At 49.5% G+C, this 24,733-nt stretch overlaps 1 protein-coding gene across 2 annotated transcripts in view; it reads left to right on the top strand.

Annotated features, from left to right (window-relative positions):
* Positions 1–24,733, top strand: part of SH3RF3 (SH3 domain containing ring finger 3) — a 369,865-nt gene that overhangs the window by 230,637 nt on the left and 114,495 nt on the right. The window contains exons 3-4 of one of the 2 annotated variants that reach the window (XM_063648534.1): positions 6,002–6,097; positions 13,734–13,826. In XM_063648534.1, the coding sequence (XP_063504604.1) occupies positions 6,002–6,097; positions 13,734–13,826 (189 nt within the window). The remainder of the gene's footprint in view (positions 1–6,001; positions 6,098–13,733; positions 13,827–24,733) is intronic. The other variant, XM_054475806.2, reaches the window with a different exon arrangement.

Below are 24,733 nucleotides of genomic sequence, written 5' to 3' on the forward strand. Positions count from 1 at the left end.
GCTAATACACCTTTAACAACTAACCCCTAATGATAGTTACTGTGGCAGTTGTATTTAACTAAAAGCCCCAGACACTGTTTTATTTCATTGATCTTCTTATCAAGAAACATTTATGTTATTTAATTTTTTTGCCTCAATGTAGAAATTTACAATTTGCATGTATCTGTGGTCCTGGCTGTTGACTGTACTTCTGAACTACAATCCTGCCATCGCAGGTATCCGTCCCTTTCACTGTTACATCGCCTGGAAATCAACTTTCTTTACAAAAGAAAAGTATATTTTTGATATTTGGTTTTTCAACATTTAAAAAAATTTCAGAGTGGAAATATACATGTCATTTAGAAGCACAAGAAAATTGCATGCTTCTTGCTTTCTTCCTGAATTTGTTTTCTGGCATATAAGACAATCCTGTTATGAAACTATTAAATACTTGGTATTCACTGAGATTATTTGAAAAATAGGAAAGAAAAAAATAAATATAAAAGTGTTCTACCTCTTCTATCTCCTAGAGTTATCCGTTCTTTAAATTTTGGCCTATATATTTTCAAACTTTTTCTAGGTATATATATATTTAAAATTTTTTAACCAAAAATGGTAAAATTAATGATGACATTCCACTTTATGGGCACCATGCAAATGGGTTTGTATCTTACTTTGCTTTTTTCATTTAAAAATAACTATCAAGTCCACTAAGTAAATTACGATATATTCATATAATAGAATGTTACTGTGTAGTTAGTGAGGAAGATCTATATGTACTGTCACTAAATGATCTTTAGACTAAATTAAGTGGAAAAAAGCGAGATATAGAAAAGTGTGGTGAGTTCACTACCAGTTATGTCTTTCTAAAAGGCATGTATGTATGTGTGCATATATATGTTTATGCATGTGTGTGTGTGTGTGTGTGTGTGTGTATATATTATATATATATATATATATATATATATACATACATACTTGAGGAGAATATCTCTGTACTTCTGGAAGGCTATATAAGAAACTTTTTGGCTGGGCATGGTGGTTCATGCCTGTAATCCCAGCACTTTAGGAGGCTGAGGTGGAAGGATCACTTGAACCCAGGAGTTTGAGACCATCCTGGGCAGCATAGTGAGACCTTGTCTCTACAAATAATAATCAACAAAATTAGCTGCATGTGGTGGCACACGCCTGTGCTCCCAGCTACTCAGGAGGCTGAGGAGGGAGGATCACTTGAGCCTGGAAAGTCAAAGCTGCAGTGAGCTGTGATTGTGCCACTGCAGTCCAGCCTGGGCAACAGAGCAAGACCTCATCTCAAAAACAAATAAATAAATAAACAAAAAGAAACTTATTAATGATTGCTCTGTGGAAGGTAAGCTGAAATACTAGAGATCAGGACTGGGATTCATTTTTTGAATTTATTTTATTTTATTTTTTGGGACAGAGTCTCATTCTCACCCAGGCTGGAGTGGAGTGGCACGATCTTGGTTCACTGCAACCTTCACCTCCCGGTTCAAGAGATTCTCATGCCTCACCCTCCAGAGCAGCTGGGATTACAGGCATATGCCACTGTGCCCTGCTAATTTTTTTTTTTTTTTAGTAGAGACAGGGTTTTGCCACGTTGGCCAGACTGGTCTCGAACTCCTGGCCTCAAGTGATCGCCTACCTCGGCCTGCCAAAGAACTGGGATTACAGATGTGAGCCACTGTGCCCGTCCTGTTTTCTGAATTTTTTACTTTTTATTTTTAGATGGAGTCTTGCTCTTGCCGCCCAGGCTGGAGTGCAGTGGTGCAATCTCAGCTTACTGCAACTTCTGCTTCCCGGGTTCAAGCAATTCTCCTGTCTCAGCCTCCCAAGTAGCTGGGACTACAGGCACACGGCCTCATGCCTGGCTAATTTTTGTATTTTTAATAGAAACGGGGTTTCACCATGTCGGCCAGGCTGGTCTTGAACTCCTGATCTCAGGTGATCCACCGACCTCGGCCTCCCAAAGTGCTGGGATTACAGGCATGAGCCACTGTGCCTGGCCTGTTTTTTGAATTTAATATTAACCTTTCTCTTTTAATTTCCATTATTTCTCTCCTATATCATTTTTAATGACTGAGTGTATTCCATTGAATGCACAATACTGTAATTTATTTAACCAGTCTCCTTTTGCTTTGCATTTGTCTCTAGTTTTCCTCTGGTTTTAACAAACACTGTAATGAATGTCTTCAGTAACAAATCTTTCTGCACACTTGATTTTTCTTCGAATAGAGTTCCTAGAAGTGGCTATTGGTAGCTCAGAGGGTTCACAGGCTTCCAAGGCTTTGATATTTGATAGGAATCACCAAACTGCCTGCCCTACATTTATATCCCCACCAAAAATGGGAAAGTGCCTGTTCCATGCATACTGGCCACCACTATGAGTTGGGTTTATGTTTCTCATTGCTAATTTGACAGGCAAAAGGAACAAAAGGGGAATCTTCCTGTTTAAAACTGTGTTTCTTTGAATATTAGCCAGGTATGCCATTTTAAAATATGTTTAATGGAAATTTGTTTTTCTTCTTTCATGAGTTCCCTGATTTTTGGCCTTGGCCTGTTTTTCTCTTAAGGTATTTGTCTGCCTTTCCACTGTTTTTTTTAAGTCTTTATATAGTAAAGACATTAAGCCTTTGTCTCTCATGTATCCTGCAAGTATTTTTCTAGTTTATTTGCCTTTTTGTTTTGTTTCTGCTATTTTTAACATTGAGTATTTAGTTTTGCTGTAGCCAAATCTTTGTTATCATACCTTGAAATACATTCCCCAGTTCAAGATTAAACATCTATTCATATTTTCTTCTTGGACATTCAAGTTTAATCCTTATGGAATGAATTTTAGCATATACAGTGGATTAGAGAATTAATTTTTTTTTTAATGATTAGCCAATTTTAGTAACATTTTCTAACTGATTATTGCTGGTATATGAGAAAGCCAATGATTTTTATGTATTTATCCTAAAATTGGCAGCCTTCCTCAAATTCTTATTCTAATATTCACTTGCTTCTGATTTTTCTAGGTAGAAAATTATATACCTTTCTTTCTAATATTTATACTTCTTGTCTTATTTTTCTATTTATTTGGCTCTAATTTCTAGACCAATGTTAGATACCAGTGTGGATATCATGGTATTTTCTTTAAAAAAAAAAAAAAGAAAAAGAAAGAAAGAATGAAAGAAACAAAATTAATCTGGCATTTTCTTCTTTTTAATTTTTATAAAATTAAATTTCTGTCTTGTGATATTTTGCTGTTGTGACAGCTCTGATGTGTGGGAAGCCTTTGGTTATCTCTCCCTTTATGTGATCAGCGAAGCCTTAGGCCCTCAGGCTGATCTGAGCTGGGCCAATCACGCCTTGGGCCTCTGCTAGTGGTGAGCTTGAGAGGCAGGTCAGGCACAGATTTCCAGAGCATTCTGTGGGCGCCTCCCCCAAGCCAGGGCTCCACTCTAGTGCCCTCGTGGTGATTAGAAAAGCCCCCCCACACTTGGCCAGGCATGGTGGCTCACGCCTATAATCCCAGCACTTTGGGAGGCCAAGGTGGGCAGATCACAAGGTCAGGAGATTGAGACCATCCTGGCCAACATGGTGAAACCCCATCTCTTCTAAAATACAAAAAAAAAAAAAAAATTAGCCAGGCATGGTGGTGAGCACCTGTAGTCCCAGCTACTCGAGAGGCTGAGGCAGGGGAATCACTTGAACCCAGGAGGTGGAGGTTGCAGTGAGCTGAGATTGGGCCATTGCACTCCAGTCTGGCGACGGCACAAGACTCCATCTAAAAAAAGAAAAAAAAAAGAAAAGAAAGAAAAGTCCCGCACGCTCACCACTGAGCGTTGCTGGAAGGACGCTCTGCTAAATGCCCCCAGACCTGAGGCTGACTTTTGGGCTATGTGAAGTAATGTGATGCTCTTAGAATGCTTTTTACGTTTTTCTGGCCTATAATGTCAGTTGGAAAAAGTGGCATTGTAAAGTCATAAATCTTTTTGGTTTGGGTGTTTTTGAAGCTGGGGGTTGGGGGAGAGGATGGGGAAAGCGAGGGGTGTGATTGCCTCTGGTGGCCCCCACGCTCTTACTTGTTCTCCTGGGAGAGGGCGGTTTGGAAGAGGCATGGGAGGAGCTTCCCAGCACAGAGCCCAGCCTGCCCTCCTTCTGTGTGATCCCAGATGGGCTGTCCAGCTCTGTTAGGTCAATGCTGCCTCACCTCGGATGGACACCAAACCCTACGGCCCCCTCAGCTCCCCGTGAAGCAGTTTCTCTGATGATTTCTTGGACCCCACCAGCCTAAAACATCTCTCCCTCTGACCCCAAAAGAGGCCTGTAAGTTCCAAATTGCTGCTTTGTGTTACAGCATCAGAGGCTCCTTAGAAAGGCGGGTGGTGCACTCAGCTCTGATGGGCTTCTCCGTGAGGCCATCTCTTGGCCATCTCCTCCTTAGCCTGTTAAAGTCACACATGGGCCAGCTGGTCTAGCAGAGAACAAATAACGGGGCAGTTTAGGCTGACAGGACTTGGGGCATTCCATGATGCACCTGACTGCTGAAGGAAGGATGGTTCTGGAGAAGGGAACAGAGGTTCACGAAAGGCCCCTTGGAGTGACACCCGTCTTGCCCAGGCCATTGCTGTGGTGGTCTCTGTCTCTCTCTCTCTCTTTTTTTTTTTTTTTTTAATATGGGGTCTCACTCTGTCACCCTGGCTGGAGTGCAGAGGTACAATGTCAGCTCACTGCAACCTCTGTCTCCCGGGTTCAAGCAATTCTGCCTCAGCCTCCCAAGTAGCTGGGACTACAGGCGCCTGCCACCATGCCCGGCTTATTTTTGTCTTTTTAGTAGAGACTGAGTTTCACCATATTGGTCAGGCTGGTCTCAAACTCCTGATCTCAGGTGACCACCCGCTTCAGCCTCCCAAAGTGCTGTGATTACAGGCGTGAGCCACCGCGCCCGGCCGTCTGTCTCTCTTGACACTTGTTGCAGCTGTTTTCTCCTTCCCCCAGGGCTCCTCTCTGGTCACGTCCCACTGTGAGTCCCCATCTCTCCTCTGTCCTTTTCCTCTTCCTCCTCCCTTCTCACCCTCCCTGCCGTTCGTCTCTGTGTCTCTTGGTACCTGTGACAGTGTCCTGAGTATTTCCTTCCTCGATGACTGCCCATCTCCCAGTCTCAACACCCCCCCCCAAAGCCCTCCTTTCCTCCTTGCTCCCTGCCTCTTCCTTTCTCCTTCCATCTGTTTCCACTTTGTGCATTTATACTTGGTATTGTTTAATATTCCAAAGAATTTAAGAGGGTTATTGAAAGCTTTATGTGCCCACGACTCTAAATAAATGTAGTTGGATTGGGTTATTTTTTTGTTCTTGGATGAAGCCAGAATCTTAAAGCCTTTTCTACTTAGCTGAATTTATTTTTATTCCAAATATTTTTATTTCATTAAATAAATAATAGGACTTGCATTTTAAAGCCCTAACTCTGTGGTACATTTACAGGATTTCCCATTTGGGGCTCTTTGCAGCTATAATCAATGGTGTCAGAAAGAGAGGGTGCTGGCTGGGCGCGGTGGCTGACACCTGTAATCCCAGCACTTTGGGAGGCCAAGGTGGGCAGATTGCCTGAGCTCAGGAGTTCAAAACCAGCCTGGACAACATGGCAAAACACCATCTCTACCAAAAAATACAAAAATTAGCTGGGTGTGGTGGCACACGCCTGTAATCCCAGCTACTTGGGAGGCTGAGGCAGGAGAATTGCTTGAACCCAGGAGGCGGAGGCTGCAGTGAGCGGAGATTGCGCCATTGCACTCCAGCCTGGGTGGCAGAGCGAGACTCTGCCCCTCCCTCTGAACAAAAAGAAAGAAAGAGAGGGTGCTCCTGGGTGAAGATGTCAGATACCTGAATGGATAATGTACTCTTCTTGGACTCATTCCTTGGAATCTCTTCCAAGCCTCCACAGTACTAACCAATGTCTTGTTTCCTTTTTCATTGTGTGTGTGTCCGTATGCTTGTGTCCACGGTGGACCTGGAACTGCAGGACGAGATTCTGACAGTGCTCAGGAGAGTGGATGAGAACTGGGCTGAAGGCATGCTGGGAGACAAGATCGGGATCTTCCCGCTTCTGTACGTGGAGGTAAGACCGTGCCGCCCTCCCACACTTGGCTCCTTCTTGCCTACCCTTGTTTCACTACAGTGGGGTCACCTGACCTTGAAGCTCCTTTTTGAAGAGAGAAAGAGGATCCTCCACAATAGCCTCTGGCCAGAGAGCTGCTGTGTGTGGGCTTTGATTCACCTCATGGGGTTAGTGCTGTGAGCACTCCCTGGGCCAGTTTTGAATGGTCTGTCCCAGGCCTGGCTGCAAATCGTCTCACCACGTGGGCAGTGGCAGCAGGGCCCCCTTGTGCACCTTCCGCGTTTTCTCAAGGGACCCCTGCGCCTGGCACCCATGCTTCTCAAACTCCCCCAAGTGCTGCTGCTCTTGTCTCATGAGCACCAGAGGGGAAGAACCCGTCCCAAGGCAGCATTTTCCCTTCCCACTGCACACGGATTGGAAGGAACTGTTGCTGGCCATCTGCAAAGTCCTCCTTGGACTCAGGGTTATTGGGCAACTCTTCTGCCTGAGAGGCACCACAGCAAAGGTGTTTTGAGGCTAATTCCAGACCTACTAATTTCCTTTCCCTTTTCTGTAACTAAAGCACCAGGTTTCTAGTGAGTACGTTTAGGGTAGCTGCTGCGCAGGAAGCATCTTAACACGTGTGTCTTTAAAACACCTGCTAGCCTCGGGCTCTGTGTGTGTGTATGTAGGAGTATTTGCCTATGGCGTGTGTGTCTGCCATTTGTCAGTGCAAGGCCACACGTGCACATTGGTGAGCTGACCATATGCTTTCATGCTGTAACCACCAGCGTCATCCCATAAGAATGGCTTCAGTGAATGCTTCCTGAGTGCTTATTGTGTGCCAGACACTTGTAAGTACTTGCTCATTTAATCTTCTGAGCAACACTGGCATATGAAAACCATGAATGGCTCTGCTTTACAGATGAGCAAACAGAGGTGCAGAAAGGTTATGTAGCATTCTCAAGGTCCCACAGCCGAGGAGTGGCGGAACCAGGGTTTGAGCGCAGGCCTCTTGGCCCTAGACTCAGCCAGCCCTTCGCTCTCCTTCCCTCACACCATCTCCTGCCTCTCCACTGTCTCTGGCTAATGAAGTGCAGTTTACTCAGCTCAGTGCTGGGCTCCATGTGTCCCCCCTGCCTGACACACTTAAGGGCTTCAGAGTCGGCACCGAAAGCCCACGGGTGACATGGCCAGCTTTGCCACACCTACCACGCAGTGTGCAGATACTTAAAGATGTTTGTTTAAAACATCTGTTAATTCCCCGTTGCCTACAGGATAAAGTCCAAATGCTTTAGCTTAGCATTCAAAGCCCTTTGCAGTTAGGCCATATTCTATTTTGCAGCCTCGTCTCTCATTTCCTCCCCTCTTCCTCAAATATTCGGGACCAGTAGTTCTCGCACATTTAGTTTGCACGTGCTGCCCAGGCCATCTGAGGCCCTCCCACAGCAATGGCAGATAATTCACACACACACACTCTCCTGTAAGATTCACATCTGCCCTCAACACTTTGCAAGTTTCCATGTATTTGCACATTTGCTTTAGCTTTTCTGTCCTGGTGCTTAAGAGCAAAGAACTTAATGCATGAATACCACTTACAATGTTGTCCAGAAGTCAGAAATCTGAGCTCTCGGACATTTTTAGCTGGCCAAACTTTTTTCTCCAGGCAGATTTTTACTGGGATACCCAACATATACATGAATGTTCACGGAAAGTTCATTACGACGGCCCTAAACAGCATACCACTCAAGTGTCCATCAACAGTGGGATGGCTGAGGAAAATGCAGTATATCCATACAATGGAACACTCTCCCACCATGCATTTGAACAAAAGAGTAATGGCTTTAAGGGCATAGGCAAATCTCCAAGTCAAATTTTTGAAAGAAGCCAGACAGAAAAGTATATGCCGTATGGGTTTTTTTAGGAGGTTCAAAAGCAGGCAGAACTCCTCTGTTGTGACAGAAGTCAGAGCAGTAGTGACCTTGGGCATTCTGACTGGAAGAGGTAAGGAGGTTCTGGGCTGCAGAAAGGTTTCGTGTCCTGATCTCGGGAGAGCTAAACAGATTATGCGGCTGTAAAATGGTGTCCAGTTAAGGTTTATACACTTCTAACTGCAATTTCAAAAGCTAAGAGCAAATCTTAAAGGGCAGGTAAGATCTTACCAAGGCAGCTGACAGTAGCGGAGGTGGCTGAAGGCTGTGTTGGGCCCCTCAGCTCCTCCTCTGGAAGAAGCTGTCAGACACCATTGGGAGTCCACAAGCGGGTGCAGGCCCGAGACCCAGTCCAGCAGGCTCTCTGTCATCTCTTCCTGGTTCCACAGGCACACTCAGAGACAAACTGGGGAGTCAGCCGCATCTGTGCCTTCCTGCAGCATGACTGCCTGTGGGTCTGAAAAGCCACCTTAAAGCCCTCCTCCCTCAGGGCCATGAGAAGGGCTCCATAGCCCCACCTGCCCCCACACCCACTCACAGGTTCTGCCTCCGCTCTTGGGCACAGCCCCTTCCACCCACCTGGATAGGAAACCCAGGACTGTCCTTCAGGCTCAGAGACACAGACCTCCTCCCAAGCATCCTTGGGCAGGGGGCCCCACTGCCCCTCCTGCCCCTTCCTGAGATGGCTGCCCATGCAGTACTGGGCTGCATGCCACACACCCATAGCCTGGCAGCCTCGGCTCTGATACAGGCTCCCGGACTCTCAGCAGCCACTAAAGACCAGCCTGAACAGGTGCTTCCTGGGACTTTTCATTCTTTATGTACTGACTGCTTGCACGCCACACACCACATAGATCCTGGTGGATCGGAACGTCCTGGTTTGGCCCAAACTGCTTCCCTCTGGGAGGCCGCAGAGGCATTTGAGGTGGGGAACTTGGGTGTTTGCAGGGTTCCTGAGAGAGTCAGACCCACCTGCCAGGAGGGAGCCTGGAGCTTCCGTCTTGGGCTACTGCGCAGGCAGCCGGCACAGTCCCGATGATGCTTGTCCCCTGGTGCATGAAGGAATGTAGCAGACCCATCACCTCACACTAGAGGATATCTTCTTTCATGCTCACGTAAGCTTGGATTGCATGAAGGTCTCCTCCACAGCCGCTCCACCTGGGATCTGCAGGCACCTGGCAGGGTTCTATCCAGCGCACAGCTGCCCTATGGGGTTCACCGAGGGACTCTCACCTCACCTGGCCTCACCTGGCCTCAGCTTCCCATCAGCGCAGCACAGGCCATGATGCTAAGCCCACGGTGGACCTTACAAAGTAAACGAGAGTGTGCCCTGCACAGTGCTCTCCCTCCGTGGTTGTGTCTCTGCCAGGGCCTGCCAGTGGCACAGTGAGCCGAAGGGCACACACCTGGCCTGGAGCCAGCCTGGCCTTGCACTGCTTCAGCTGCTTTCAGAGGAGGTGGACCCCGACCTGGACATACGTACATTTCCCTCTGCTGTTCTATAGAAATAATCCTCTCTCCACAGCCCCTGGCGCCCACCTGCCACAGGCATTCACCCATGAGCTGGGCTTGCTGCCCCTGGGCACTGACCCCATCTGTGCTGTGCTCACCGGAGATGCCTCACTCCCTGCGCAGCTCCTCTTCCCATGGCTCCAGCCACCGTCCCACGCCCTGGAACCTGCCTCCTAGTCCTTTTCTCCCATCGTTTTGCAAAAGAATGTGAGAAACTCTCCTGCGGCCGTTCCCCAAGCCAGGACCCAGGGCACGTCTCCCTGACACCTGTTCATCAGATGCCAACTGGACAGCGCCCCATGCCAGGAGCCTAGGCTGACCCTGCCCCAGTGTCCACTCAGGGGCACAGAGAGGAGCGGGCCTGGCCTCTCACCCTCTGGAACTCTAGTCTAGCGGATGGGACAAGAATTAAATCCAAACACTCCACTGGGCCTTCCTTCTGGGTCTTTAGCCCTTGAGGTTTTTCAGAATTTCAGAAGGCACTTGTTCTAAGGGGAGTGAGGATGAGCCAGTCTGAGGAATTCCTCCCCCTCAGTGGGCCAGGGCAGGGTGAACTCACAGGAGGATGGCAGGCGAGGGACTCCATCATCCAGAGTTCTGCCCTCTCTGTAGCATGAGTGCTGGGGCTGAGCACCCCTGCAGCCCCCCTCTCTTTTTGCACAGGGTCCAAGTCGACCTGCTTGGGGTCAGGCCTTGGCCCAGCCCTCGGCTGTTGAGAACTGCCATCATGGTCGTGATGGCAGGACCATGAGCAGCCCACGGGCAGTTCAGGGTGATGCCAGCTTCAGAGCAGACCTGGCTGGGCCCAGCTTCTCCTACATCACCTGCACATTGGGGGCATGGCCTGTGGTCTCCCCCTTTACCTTCCTGAGCCTCAGTTTCCTCCTTCAAACAAGGGCAGTGGCAGACATCATGGGCTAGCCATGAGGCATAGAGAAGATAAGAACACACAGGCTGGGCTGGCTGAGGTAGGCAGAGAGCACTGTCCTGTGCTGGTGGTGGTGGTATAAATGTGGAGTGAAAGCTGCTCCTCGGTCCATTCCTGTGTTGATTGAAGATCACTGTGTCATTCCTGAGCACTGAACACATTTGGCCTGGTGTAGCTGAATGGGTTTGAAGGCAGGGCAGTTTCCTGCCTGAGTGAGGTTTGCAGTTGGATGATGTCAACAAAACCAGGACACAGGTCCAGGGTGTGGACGCTTAGGAGAGGCAGCCCTCTTGGAAGCTGTCTTTGAGGAGAATTGTCAGGAAAGGAATCAGCTCGGGTTGGAGAGACTTGGGGGTGGGACACAGGCTGCCTCTGGCTGCTCACACAGAGCCTGGGTGGGCGGCTTGCATGGAGACTTAGAAGGCATGTTAGCAAATACGCCAGTGACTCTTGTCTGCGAGGAAAACCTCTCCATGGGGCCAGAATCCTGATCCAAAAATAGTTCAAAAAAATGGTGAAAGGCAGTAGACACAAGTGTCAAGCTCTGCCTCCACGTTGACAACATCAGTTGTCCAGGTAGAGTAATGGGGAGACCCGGATCTCAAGGAACCAACTGAAAAAGACCCCCTAGAGATAGTGCTTTAATTATCCTCAATAGGATATTCAGAAATTGGCTGCTCCCTGTGTTGCTGGTGTGTGCGTGAGTGGTCACCTAGGTAGACCCTCATGCCCCCACCCCACAGATGCACGTGGTGGCATCCCAAGGATCCTTAGAGACAGCCAGCATCTCGTCATCTCTGACAGTAAAGGGCGGGGAGGAGGAACCCCTTCCTATGTTCCCCCAGGTTTCCATGGTGAACAGTGACCATCCTGTGCCTAGATAGACCCTAGTCTGCAATGTGAGGACAGACAGAGATGGGGTGCGGAGCACCTGTCCCGGCAGCCAGCACACACCCCAGATAGGTCTGCTTAGGAAGAACAGAGAGCCGCTCGGTGTCCGGGCTATTTTGCTGCCTTTGGATTTGGCTTGGACTGAAAAAGTAGGCGCCTTTCCCTGGGGGAAGGTCTAGAATTCGATTAGAGCTGTAACTGTTTATTCTTGGTGTTTTCCATCGATTGTCTGCTTCTATTTGAGCAGCTTTTCGGGGGCATGTGATGGGTGCACACGCCTCTCCACTTGGCTAATAAGAAGTGTGAAGCCTGAGGGTGCTGGACCTCTGTGGGCCAGCGGGGCGTTGGTCTGTGTGGGGAGATGCTGGAGCACGTGGTGAGCAATGGGTCACAGAGGTGGAGGTGGGGCCCAGCTGCTGCTGCTGAGCCTCGTGGTCGTCCCAGTATCTGCTAACCCAGAAAAAGGCCATAGCATCAGTGGCTGTGGTAAGATAACCCCAGGATCCAGGGAAGAAGCAGAGCTGGAGGGGGCAGAAGATTCAGACTCTGGGACGCCAGACCCAAGTCTCTGTCTGATGTCATCATGCTTGTGCCTTAGTTGGTTGTTGAATTAATATGGTGTGGTGTTCAGGAAAATTGTGGATGGAGTGCTGTTTATAGATCCTGGAAAAAATAATGGCAGCCAAAATGAAAATCCTTATTTAGCGAAATAATAGAATACCCAGAAAAATAGCAGGAGTTCCTGCTGATGGCCATTTCCCATTTGAGAATGCTTATCTTCAGCACAATTATGATAGCGTGCATCATCAGACCACTGGGTTCTAAGCCTCGGTCGATGCGGCAACATCAAGCTCAGTTCCTCCCGCTCCTGTAGCACAGGTGCCTCCTTGTCACTTTATCTTTTACAAAGAGAGGCTATTATTTTGAACCTCTGCCTCTTGAGTATGCTGTTGAGACGTTTGGTGATGACTTAAAGGCACGACGACAGCTCTCTTTGGGAGCGGATAGCTCTGGCATTGTTGTTAATTGTGCACACTCCACGTTCTGCACTACCTCAAAGTAGTGAGCAGCTCTGCCATAGTTGGATTTACCATTTTACCTTGGTCTTGTGGGTTTTCAGCCCTTGCCTGGGCCACGCGGGATGTGTTCAGGGAGGAAGAGAAGAAGGGTGTGACTTCTAATAAGAGCCACAAGGGAAGTATCCCAGGTGCTGAACTGAGGCTCCTCTCTCCTCCTCAGCACCTCCAGACCTATCTGATCCTGTGGTCCGAGTGGGTTCACCCACCGGCTTGCACTCTGGGTCAGGGAGCTGGCTCATATTCACTGTCCTGGTCTCTGCCTTCCCTCCTCCTTCCAAAGACCCCCTCAGCTTCTCTAAGAGAAACCCAGCATGCCAAGAACCACATAGGCAGTGGGAGAGGGATGGAAGGATGGGGGCTCTAGTTCTCAACTCCCAGTTGACCTTATGCACCCCCACCTGAGACACGGTTGGAACACCTCTGACTCTTAATCTTGCCTATGAACTGGAGGCTGCATGGGCTTATGGAGCTGTGTGATGCTTCTGAGGCACCCTCCTTGTTCTTTGCATGCCTGGTAATTTTCAGCTGGTTACTGACTTTGTGAATTTTACTGTTTGGGGTATTGGACATCTCGGCATTCCTACAGATGTTCTTGAGCTTTGATTTTTGTTAAGTTGCTTAGACTCAGTTTGGTGCTTTTGAGGCTCGCTTTGAGGCTTTGTCAGGCAGGGCCAGGGAAGCCTTTCATGTGGGGCTAATTTCTCTACTGCTGAGGCTATAACCTTCTCTACTCCATGCCCCATGATTTATGAGGCTTCCACTCTGGAAGTTGGGAATGAAAACTATTCCTGGCTTTATGTGAGCTCAGAGATTGCTCTGCCTTCTCCTTGTGGGCAGTTCTTTCCCCATTGCTGGATAGTTCCCCCATATGAATGCCCTGATCAGCTCTCAGCTGAAGACTCCAGGGGACTTTCTGCAGATCTCCAGGACTGTCTCTCTCTGCAGTTCCCTCCTCTCCAGAACTCTGGCCTGCATCCTGTAGCTGCTGTGGCTCCCCAGACCCAGGACTCTGTCTTCTCAATGCAGGGAGAGGCTAGAGAACCCAGAGACAGTAACAGAGCCCACGTTATGGGCTCCGCCGCTCTTGGTGATTGCTGTCCTGTGCGTTCTGCTGTCCCATGTCTGCAAATCTTGTTTCATAGATTCGTTTTCAGTGTCTGGAGCATGAGGGTAAAAATGATACTCATCATTTCACCTTGGCTAAGCAGATGTTAGCCAGTGATGCTTTAGGAATTTTGAAATAAGGGTCAGAGGTTCCCCAGGGCTGAATCTCCCCAGCTTCAGTGCCAAAGTAATAATCCAGGACTTTTCCTTAGATGAGGAACTGGCAAACGCCTTTAAAGTCGTTTTTACCATGGAGATGGATTACAACCAAACACCAAAGCCTGCCCCGTGGTCCCACTCTCCAGGTGAGCCCCTCGCATGTTTGTTTCACTGCTGGTGTTCCCTACACTTCTGCTGACAGATGTGGCCACTGCTTCTAACAGTCAGGACACCCTGATGATGCCACATCAGAAGGGATGTGAAAGTATGAAGGAAAAATACTCAGGGATGTCTGCCAGGGAAGGTTGGGGAAGATGCAGTTTTGTTTGAAGTTTCATTTTATTTTTCTTGCTTTTCGTCATCCTCTGTTTTTACAAGCTCCTGCAGCAGCGACAGCCTGTGGAAGGGATCCCCCAGCCTTAGTGTGGATGCCAATCCTGCTTGCATTTCTGTGTCAGTGTGGACTGTGCCTCCAGGAACACTTTGTAAAGCCCTCCTGCAGGGTGAAGCCCAGTCACTGCCAAGAACACTGGGCAAGAAAGCCAGAGGCGGGGACCAGAAGGGAGGGACCAGGCAAGCACCCAGTGGGGTGTCTCCTGGAGTGTGATGTTGTGTCTGTGTCTGAACAGAGTAGTCCAGGAGGCAAATTCTTAGACCTATCAGGGAGAATAAGCAGTGGTCTTGCCTTCACCAACAACCCACTGTTTCCCTTACCTTTCAATTGGATTAACGACATAAAGAGATAAATGAGTGTAAAGAAATGAGACGAGACTACATAATAGGGAGACTCCAGTCGCATTCATGGTTGGGGTCTGTACGTTTTCTTGCCAGGATCTGACCCCCAAGGCGTGATCCACATATACATGGGTGTTAATTGTAGTTTGGGTTTGTTTATCTCCAGCAAAAATAGGTAGGTGCCTAGGTACCGGCTTGCCTTGATTTCTTTCTTCTTAAGTCTTTTTGAGGTCTTCGTGAAATTAACATCTTATAATAGAATATCTCACATTCCATAGCTGCTGGGAGTCTTGTTGCTGTGATTGTTTTGTCTCCCTAAGCCCCTTTGAGGCCAGACCTGTAACTTACAATTCCTTCCCTTCTAGGTCCTGGCACAGGGTGGGGCCCAGGTGCTACCCTGTGCACCTGTGCAGTGTTGTTGGGTTGTGGTTCAGTGTTTTACAGAGCTCATCAAGCAGGGGAATGCCCCACTGACCATCTCTAAACGGGTCTAAGCTGGGAAGCTTGCAGCAGTTCTTGTATATCTGTGGCAAGACAGCTTAGTAAGTTTTTGTGAAGCCCCTTGTCCTCGCTGCCAGCCTCCCTGGGAGCTTCTGTGGGGACAGTGAGTAGCCCTGACCGCAGCCTGAGTGGTTCAGTCATCACTGGGGCCACAGCCCACCTTAAATGTTGTCAGGGCCTGGCGAAGGGGCAAATGGAGCCTCGTGCCATAGTTCCTGAGGTTTGATCTCACCCTACCCACCTTAGCCAGGCAATCCCTGCCCACCAGGTGCCCCCACCACCTGCATAGGCAGACATCAAACTTTTTAGGTTCCTCCCAAGACCTCGATGCTGGAGAGCCAGACACTAATTCAGGGCCTTTGGAGGCCCCAGCAGGGCACGCACTGGTCCTCAGCACCAGTGCACTCAGCCTTGCCAGAAAGAAGCTGCATGCATGTAGACCAGCAGGAGTCGTTGCTGATTGCCGACTGTTTTGGTAACTAAAGTGGACTACCTGTGTTGGCTTTAAGCAGTAGTTGTGAAATTGTGTGTCAGGAAGAGGGCTTCCTCCACAGGTCTACCAAGTGGTCTACCACTTGCTGAGTGCAGAGCCTTGTCCTGGTCTGGACGCGACGATGGAAGGCTTAAGTGAGTCATCTCCTCAAGGGACTACTCAGGACTGGAAGTGTGTCGGCCTAGGGGCAGCTGAACACCCAGGCGGCCCTGGGGCAGGCTGCCGGAGCGTCTGGCCTGCAGCCGGTGGAAGTAACTGAGCTCCAACCTTGTGTCCAGACTGCTTCTCCCTCAGGCTCCAGCTGTTTTTCTGGTTCTCTTGTCACTCATGTGGGCAGTGCACTTCCCACTGAGCAGGTCAATGGCGGGGTTACTTTTACACCTAACTTTAGCTCCTCGCTGGGCCCTGCTGGTCTCAGCACGCACATCCACCCAATCCTACGGAGACAGAGTTCTCACACCTGCCCTCCGCAGAGCATCTTGGGCCATCCACGTCCACCTACCCTCCCTTCAGCCCTCCCTTCACAGTGCCCTGACTCAGCTTCCCCCCACCCCTGACCCCCGGGCTTCCATGTTCTTGTCTTCCCTTTCACTTCTACCTTTCCTGCCTGAGTAAGTTAGGCTGTGGCTCGCAAACTTCAGTGAACATTCGAGTGTTGTCATAAAGGCCCCCAGGATGGCTAAATAGTAGAAAGGACAGCTTTACTGGTGACATCAGTTTGCAAACCAGGAATAGATAGTCTCTGACATGGAACGAAGGTGCTCTCGCTTCTCAGAAGGGAAGGGCAGTTGGATTTTATGGCTTGCAGGGTCTGTGTTACACAGTAGAATCAGACATATTTAGCAGGTTTGGGGGAAAGCTGTGCATATTTATAAGGGGAGCTGAGCGCATGTGCAATGGGCAAACGTATGTAACACACATCTCATGTCACTTTAGGGTGGGGTTTCAGCATTAAAATGAGGTGGAATTTGGCTCTTTCCATCAACAGGTGAACTATAGGACACAAAGACAGCCTGTGCACAGCCTCCATAAGCTGCTGAAACTGGCTTGAGGTCTGCAGTTGCTTATCAGAAAGGGGTGTTTGTAAGGTCTATCCTCTGTCCCATCAGAGTTGCAGTGGTCTGGGTTATAAATCGGAGGGGTCTGATAGTGCCTATTGTTAGGGAGTTTAGCAAGAGTGTGGCTTTCCTTGCAGCCCAGGAATTTAGGAAGCTACCATGCCAGCACGTAGGTAACTTTGTTTCCTTAACCATAGGGTCTATCTTAGTTGCTGAAGGGACATCTGTCTTGGTCTCAGATCACACAAGTCATTGGGAAAGCTGCAGGCCCAGCCCAGGGGAGAGCCTGCTGCAGTGAGGCTGAGGCTGCCTGCACCAGGCCCACCTGCGCCCAGCCCACTGGCCACCCCACCTCCCTCAGCAGCCCACCTCCCTCAGCAGCCCACCTCCTGACCCCCAACGTGGTTGGCCTTTCCTCAGTCCTCATCTGCATGAACTCTCCACACTTAGCACATGCCCTTCCATCTTGCAGCTGTGTCTCCAGGCCTCAGCAATCTTAAAACAGCCCCTCTTTCACCCCACAAAGAGCACCCCAGTCGTCTCCAGGACCTTCCTTTGGAACACCCAGCCCTGTCACATCTTCAAATCCTTGTGGTGCATTCTAACATCCATCTGCCACTGAATCTGCAGAACAGCCTTAGGGGAAGAGGAAGGCTCCATTCTCCTGGCAGAGATGCAGCCAAGCCCAATCTAGGGCCTGCAGCTGATGAGCAGTTCCATGCCAGAATTTGAAGTTAGCACCCCCAACGTTCTCTGCTCTCAGGATTCCTAGTGCAGAGACATTTGGCTGTTGGATTATGAACCCTGCCCCAATCTGACCTGCAGCTTCTCCTCCCACCATCTCATTCTGTGGATTAATGTGTGGACCACACTCTTCCAGGCCCATGCTCACTTCTTTCCTGAGTGTTCCAATCACAACACTCAGGACTTGAGAGTGTGTCTGAACCTGGAGATTGGCCTTAGGAAGTACCATCCACATTTAAAGAAGTTGGGAGGAAACCAGCGTCAGATTCCATGCAGCCCTGAGGGCAGGCCCTGGCTCCGAGGCACTTGTCCCCAGGCAGACCTTGTGAGTGCTTGCAGTTTTTCAGGCATGGAGGTGAGAGCATACTTAGCTGTGGAGAGATTTGGCACTGGGTGCCTATAGGATGACAGCAGCACTTCTTGGCTGAGGTCCAGGGCTATGTTTGGTGCAGAAGAAACCATGTCTGATTTTCACTGGGGGGTCATGGGGGACCCCAAACATCTTTATTCCAGAGCAGCCCATCTTTGCAGGGAGATCTATCCTACAGGTCTCAGTTGCTGCCTCACCCTTAGTTCTAAGACTTGGCAATGGATTATGACCAAGGTTGACACTCCGGGCCAGTTGGAATCATTCTTCTCTTGCCTTCGTGCTTCTCCTCCATGGTACCTTTTGTTAATACTTTCTGTTTCCAATGGAGAGGGTGCAGGCTGCTGCGGGCTGAGGCATGTTTAAGATTCGGGTCCGGGAAATGCTCAAACCGTGTGTGTGCCCTGTGGGGCACTTTCTGTAACCACCTGAATTCCACCTGTGATGCAGAATGAGAAACAGCACTGATTCCAGCTTCATCTCATTTCTGCTTAGCGCCCTCAGAGGAGCTCAGAGCTACTCTGTTGCTTTTATAAATGCCTCCCAAATCCTTGAAAGTGAGAGCAATTAAGAGTCTTAGTTTGAAGCTCTTGGGACATCAGCCACATTTTCCAGATGTCCTGTTTTCAGTGATCAGTCCGTCCTTATACCCTTTAAGTAATTTCTCATCCCTCAGCCCCTTCCACCCTACCACCCTGATGAGTCTCCAGTGTCTGTTGGGGAGAAGGTTCTGATGAGAGTCTAGAGGCTTCCTGGCTGCCACAAACAGTTCCTTCAGGGCTGGCCCCTCACAAATGAAGGCAGCCCTTCCTTTCCATCTCTGCCTCCATCAGAGGACCACTTGCTCCTCCCACTCTTAGGTTTCTGTTGGTGGCTTAGCCTTTGGTGGAGAGAGCAGGTCCCACTGCTGGGCAGTGCCCTCCCCACAGTTCCTTCCAGGCCGCCTGGGGTCCCATGTTCATCCAGTCCTTAAGCGCTGGCTGCAGGCCAGGCCCTGGGGATGCAGCCTGAATGAAGCAGAGGAGAACCCTGGAGACCACATCCACCAGGGAGGACACAACAGCGAAGAAAAGCAAGTCTGGAGGGGATTCTACTCTCCATGGAGAAAGTAACACCAGGAGAGGAGGAAGGGCCTGGGAGGAGGGAACTGCAGTTTTCCTGTCAGCGCTCGGGAACGTGGCAGGGAAAGCGGCCTTCGGGGAGGGGCAGGGAGGGAGCAGGTCCAGGGGTGGCCTGAGCTGGCCGAGGGACTCTAAGCCAGGGTGACCAAGCAGGCAGGCGGGAGGAGAGGGGTTGGGGCCAGAGGGGCAGTGGGAAACAGGCTTCGGGGGTTCCCGCAGGTCACTCTGAGGACATTGGCATCTGCTCTGCATTTGGGTCTGGGGTCTCTCTTCCAGGCCCCTTCTCTGCCCAGTGCCCGCGACCTTGTGCCTGTGTCCATAGACTCCTCCTGACCACATCCTTGTCATTCCTAAGCCCACCCCTGCTTTGCTGAGGTGAACTTTGATAGTGTAAAATGCACGTGGAGAGAGCCTTCTAGACTAAAAGTTTCGAGCTCTGGTCATAGGGAACCCACAGAGTCTTGGGCCCCTGGGGATGTGGGCAGAAGGCCTCAGGGCAACTCCAGCCCCATGGTTCCCATGTGGCTTCTGAGGGTCCCACCTCCCCCACAGTTCATTCTCACACAGCCATGAAACCAGGAACCATTTACTTCACTATTGCTTAAAGCCATCAGTGGGGCCCATGGCTCTTAGAATAAATCTAGACTCCTCACTGCAGTCCACCCTGTGGGTCCACCCAGCCTCACACCCTCCCTGCATGCCTGGCCCTGATCGTTGTCCCGGCATGCTGGCCTTCCTCTGTCCCTTAGTCTGTCCCTTCCTCTGTCCCTCTGACAGGCCAGACCCCTGCCCACATTGGCATCAGACAGTCGAGCAGAGGCTCTGGCTCTCTCTGTCACTCCCTGTGCCTCAGTTTCCTCATCTGTGTAATGGGAGTAATAACCTCACCCACCTCCAAGGGTTCTTAGGAGGATTAAATTGGAGACATAGTGAAGTGCACAAAACAGTGTGCAAAGGGAGAACTATGTGTTAGAAATGATTGTTACCTTAATTGTAGTTTCGGGGCCCTGCACAACCCCAGTGTCCTCTGAGTCACCTCCCATGTCACTCTGCAGAGAGCAGGAAGAAGCCCCCATGTCCTGTTGCAAAAATGCATTTTAGTACCAGAGTGTTGTTTTTGATGCTGCAATATAAATATCCAGTCCTCTTGAAAATACAATTTGGAATAGTCTTAGGTTTCATTCGATGTGAAGGAAACAGTCACTTCGAGAATGAGTTTCCTTGAACTGTCCAGGGCAAAGGAGCCTGTCCGAAATAATCGGCGCTTTTGGGAAAGGGACAACCAGTGTATTGCAGGCAGAGCCTGAGGTCAGCTGCTTGAGCATCAGAGGCAGGGAGTAGCCCACACAAGCTCTCAGACCTCAAGGGGCTGGCCAGGCCTAAGCCTCTGTGTCCCAGCCAGCCCTGCCAGGCCTGTGCTTACGGCTGTAAGCCCTGCCAGGGCTGTGCCAGGACTGTGTTACGGCTGCAGACTTATCCTGCAGCCACTGGACTGAGGTAGGGCCTGGCACCAGAAACAGAAAAATAAACCCAGGAGGTCAAATTTACACCTCCGTAAAGCCTTTTGTATTTAAAAAGAGATGGACATTTGGTTGAAACTCTGCTCTTCTTCATATTTCTTATTGGTAAATTTGCAACACAGTGCGTCTGTTCACCTGTTTTTAAATATGTCCCTTTGGGTTAAGTTGGGGTTTTAGTCGTAGCAATTCTTCATACCCTGTTCTTGGATCCAGCTGAGGGATGAGCTGGAATGGAAGCGCTAGCTATAGGATTGAAAAATCTCAGAAGAATGTAGATTGGATCTGGAAGCTAAGCAATGTGCATAGACCTTGAAAGAGAGGGTCAAGGCTGCAAAGCCGACCGCCTTGCCTAGAATTGCTCCTTTCAACAGAGCTGGGGAGGGAAGGAGGAAGTGACCCAGGCTTCCAGCCTTCTCCCCAGTCCCTGAGGATGGCCTAGCCCCTGTGGATTTCCCTATCTGTTAGAGACGCATATGGAGCATGTACAGGTGACATTGTGTGGCTTCTGCAGTTTGCTGGAAGCAGCAGGGAAGGGCAGGCCGTACATGAAGCCAAAAGGACCAAATACCAGGGGGCCGCTATGACTGTTACAAGAAATTTTTTAAAAAAACAAAACACTGTGGCTGCTTGTGTGGCGAGTGCAGTTATAAACAATAGGTCAGCAGGCGGGCTGTCCCTCAAACAACTTTATTTACAAAAATCAGTATCAGCTGGATCTTGGGCCTTGGTTTGCGGCCCTTGAGTGTGAGTCCTCTGCCCACCTCTCTGGGTCTCTGCTTCCCTTCCATTTGGGCCTGGCTAATCCCTACCACTTTCTGAGCTCTTAGAGCTTCTCCTAGGGGCAGCCCCAGGATCCTGGCATCTCCGTCAGGAGTCAGTCCAGGTTTGTGTCCCCCTCAGCTGGTGGCTGTCACCTAGGGCTGGAAACAAAACTGCCCTAGGAAGAGGAAACCTTTGCTACACCTTGCCTGAAACGTCATGCTCTTAAAAAATGACTGCATTCTCACAAAACCGAAGACACCAAAGGCTCTTTAGGGCACCTCACGCTTTGTACAAAATCAAAAAAAATCTGTCACTGCCGCAGCTCAGGAGGTCTCCCCATAGATCGATGGAGACTCCAGCCTAATCTGCTCTTTTGTTTCTAATGACTTTTTCTGATTATAAAAATAATACCTGGCTATTGCTCAAAATAGGAAAATTCAGAAAAGTGTAAAGAAGAAAATTAAAATCACCCATAATCCTACCAGTAAATATGAATATATGTGTAGGGAAAGAACGAGGTGAAACGTTGTTAGCATATTGTTCTGTTTCCTTTATTCTTTTCTATGTATAAATTTACATATATTTTGGACAAATTTGAGATTGTGCTGTATCAGTATTTCTGCCTGGCTTTTCTCATTAAATCGTGAGAATATTCTCATAAGATGATTGCAGTAGCTTCCAAGTGCCTCACCTGTGCAACCTTTTCTCAGCGCCATGGCCGGGGGATCCTGTTGTGTCCCTGTGCTGCTGTAAGCCCTCCAGTCCCCCATCTCACTCAGGGGAGAGCCAGGACCTCCCAGGGGCCCAGAAGCTCCAGCACTAGTTGACCCCATCACCCCCACCTCATTTCTGCCCACATGTCTGCTCCAGCCACTCTGGCCTTCTTGCTTTTCCTCAGACACTCCAGGCAGCTGCTGCCACAGGGCCTTTACACATGCTGTTCCCACCTGCCCATCACCCTTCCCCAGATGTGATGGGGCCAGCTCCCTCCCACATCTTCTCAAGGTCTTGGCTCACAGGTCAGTTTCCCTGTGAAGCCCGTCTGGGCGCCCTATTTAACCTGCAGCCCCTCAGCACATCCTCCTCTCATACTTTTTCCTCCATGTACTTCTCACCATTCAACGCCCTCTGTGTAATGAAATATTCACTTATTCCTTGTCTGGGTATCTGTGAGAGCAGGGGTTTTGTCTGTATTTATTTCACAGTGCCAAGCAGAGCCCCTGTCCTGCAGTAGGTGCCCAATTCCACCTTCTCCTTCCAAAGCAACAGCCCCAGATGGTTGGGGGGGGGGTCTCCTCCCCCTGGCCTATCCACCCGCACATGGCCCTTCCTGACTTATTCCACTGCTACCACACTGGCCCAGATTCCCAACCACCCTGGGGCTCCTCACACCAATTCCAGGGACTCCTCAGTCCCTGTTCAGGAGTTGACAGAAGCTTTGTGTCCATCCTGACTCCTGTTCAGCCCTCACAACCTGAGCCCCTTTAGACAACTCTTGACCCCTGTGCACACACATGGACACGCATGCATCATCCTACTCCTGCCCACGCCTCTCCATGACCTTGAAATACTTAGGTCACTTATGTCACTTTTGGTTGAAATACTTTGTCACCTTCTATGGTTACGTCCTGTCTGTAACCATAGAAACTGAGTTGTCTTCCCCTCTCAGCCCAGCCTTTCTCTACTAGCGCTTCCATTCCATTTTTCATTGATGAGTTAGTTGCAGCATGCCATGTTCTTAAGCTCCTTTGTGAACATGGAACACATCCTAAAGAAAAGTTCTTGCTGTGAAAAAGCTCCACCTGCCACTGATTGCCTGGCAGAGCTCACAACCAGCAGTAGTTACTCAGTGAATGCTGAGTGAGGCTTGGACTCATGCAAGATCCACCACCCTCCCCAGCCAGGCCCCCCAGGTACTCTCAGCTGCTGACCCTGTGTCTGAAGTGCGATGTGAGTTACAGCTCTGTAGAGGGGTGAGAAGTGCTGAGCAGTGTTTAGAATATACTCAACAAACAGCCACTGCTGCATGCACATGCAAATGCTAGCTGCATTCATTCAAATACCTATGCATGGAATAGGTGTTTATCGAGCATGTACTTTGCCCCCAGCACTAAACATTTGAAGCATCTGTGAAATGAGACCCCTGCGAGGGATGAAGTAGGCTCTAATCCTCAGAACTCCAAGGATCAGCTGTGACATCTTGAGCTGATCACTTTGGCTTTGTTCTCCTAGGGTTGCTCTGGGATGTCAGAGAGAGACTAGAGGAGAGAAGGGGGTATAGAGACAGTGGGAGGGAAGGAGGAAATGCTTGCCACCTGGAGGCTTTCTAGGTAATAGAGATTAGTGGTGAGGAGGTAGCAGGTGAGAACGTGAGGGCTGCAGTGCGCAGCCACCATGATAGTCTGGCCGATGTCCTATAAACCACAGCCCAATGCACCATCCCTCCAGCTACACCAGGAGCCCATCGCATGCAACATCATAGGCCCAAGGCCACACAAGCTGGGGTAAGTTCAGGTGCCACTCACCAACCTTGGGAGCTGGTTTCCTGTCCCAGAGAAGCTGCACATAGAACACAGGTGGGCGCACCTGCAGACACACAGACATCCAATCCCAGCCCCAGGTGCCTGTGGGTTTTGAGTCAGCTGTGAGGGCCCCTCCTGGTCCTCAGCAAGAGGGGCAAGCGTGGGCCAGGCCCCCCTCCTTGTGCATCAGGTTCACACCCTGTGCAAACAGGAAGAAGAGGGCCTTTTATTTCTACTGGAGGAAATGTCTGTCATCTCCCCTGGGTGCCGATGGCTTTCTGTCTTTGTGAGTGTGACCCACAGTGACACTGCATTTGACATCTTGACTGAGGGCACACCGCGTGAGTGTGTGAGCCTAGAGAAGTGGTCTGTGAAGCTACTTCCATACCACATGGACGCATGCCAATATTTATTCTATTCCGTTTCTTAAAAAGGCCGGTCAGGACCCAATCAATGGATCGTTTGAAAACCACTGCTCTAAGCTGAAGATCTCCAAGGTGCGGTGCATGCCACTCTGTGCAAAGAAAACATGAGAACTTCTATTCAAATTTATTGAAAATTTTAACTTGTTAGTTTTAATTTCTATTTTGTATATGCTTATTTTATATATTTTTGGTAATCAAATATATTATTTGGTCCACTAGATAAATACACCAAAAGATACACATTACATATGTATAATGCGAGTGATCATTGGTACATTAGAATATAAATGTGCAGAAATGCTTCTCTGATGGGGGTGCACTGTCAGAGAACAGGTCAGAGCCCACCTGCCTGGGCTGTGGCTGGGCCGGCCCCGGGAGCCCTTTGGGTGGAGCGGCCATCTGCCTTCTCCTGAATCTGTGCCAGCCACACCTCTTGCTCCCCTTGTTCCTCCTCACCCACCTAAGATCTGCGATTCTAAGGCAGAAGGGCCCTGGGAAATTAATCACTTTGGTCCTTAGGTGAAAAATGGCCAGAAATCCATGTGCAGCACACACCCCACCGGAGGGACTCGCCCAGGATTTAAGTGTCTACCGGAGCCCATGCGGGTCCCCACCTGCTGCAAAGGGTCTGAGGTCTCTTCACTGTCCCAACAGAGAGACTTTCCTTGCAGCAGTTCTTGGAGAAAGTGGAGAATAAATGATGCCCTTCACACACTTCTTTGCCCATAAACTACCAGTTTATCTCCTTTTAAGTTTATCTTCAGGTAAAATTATCACAGGGTCCTTATCCCAGTCTGAAAACTTC

Source organism: Pongo pygmaeus, chromosome 12, assembly GCF_028885625.2.
Source record: "Pongo pygmaeus isolate AG05252 chromosome 12, NHGRI_mPonPyg2-v2.0_pri, whole genome shotgun sequence".
NCBI lineage: Eukaryota > Metazoa > Chordata > Mammalia > Primates > Hominidae > Pongo > Pongo pygmaeus.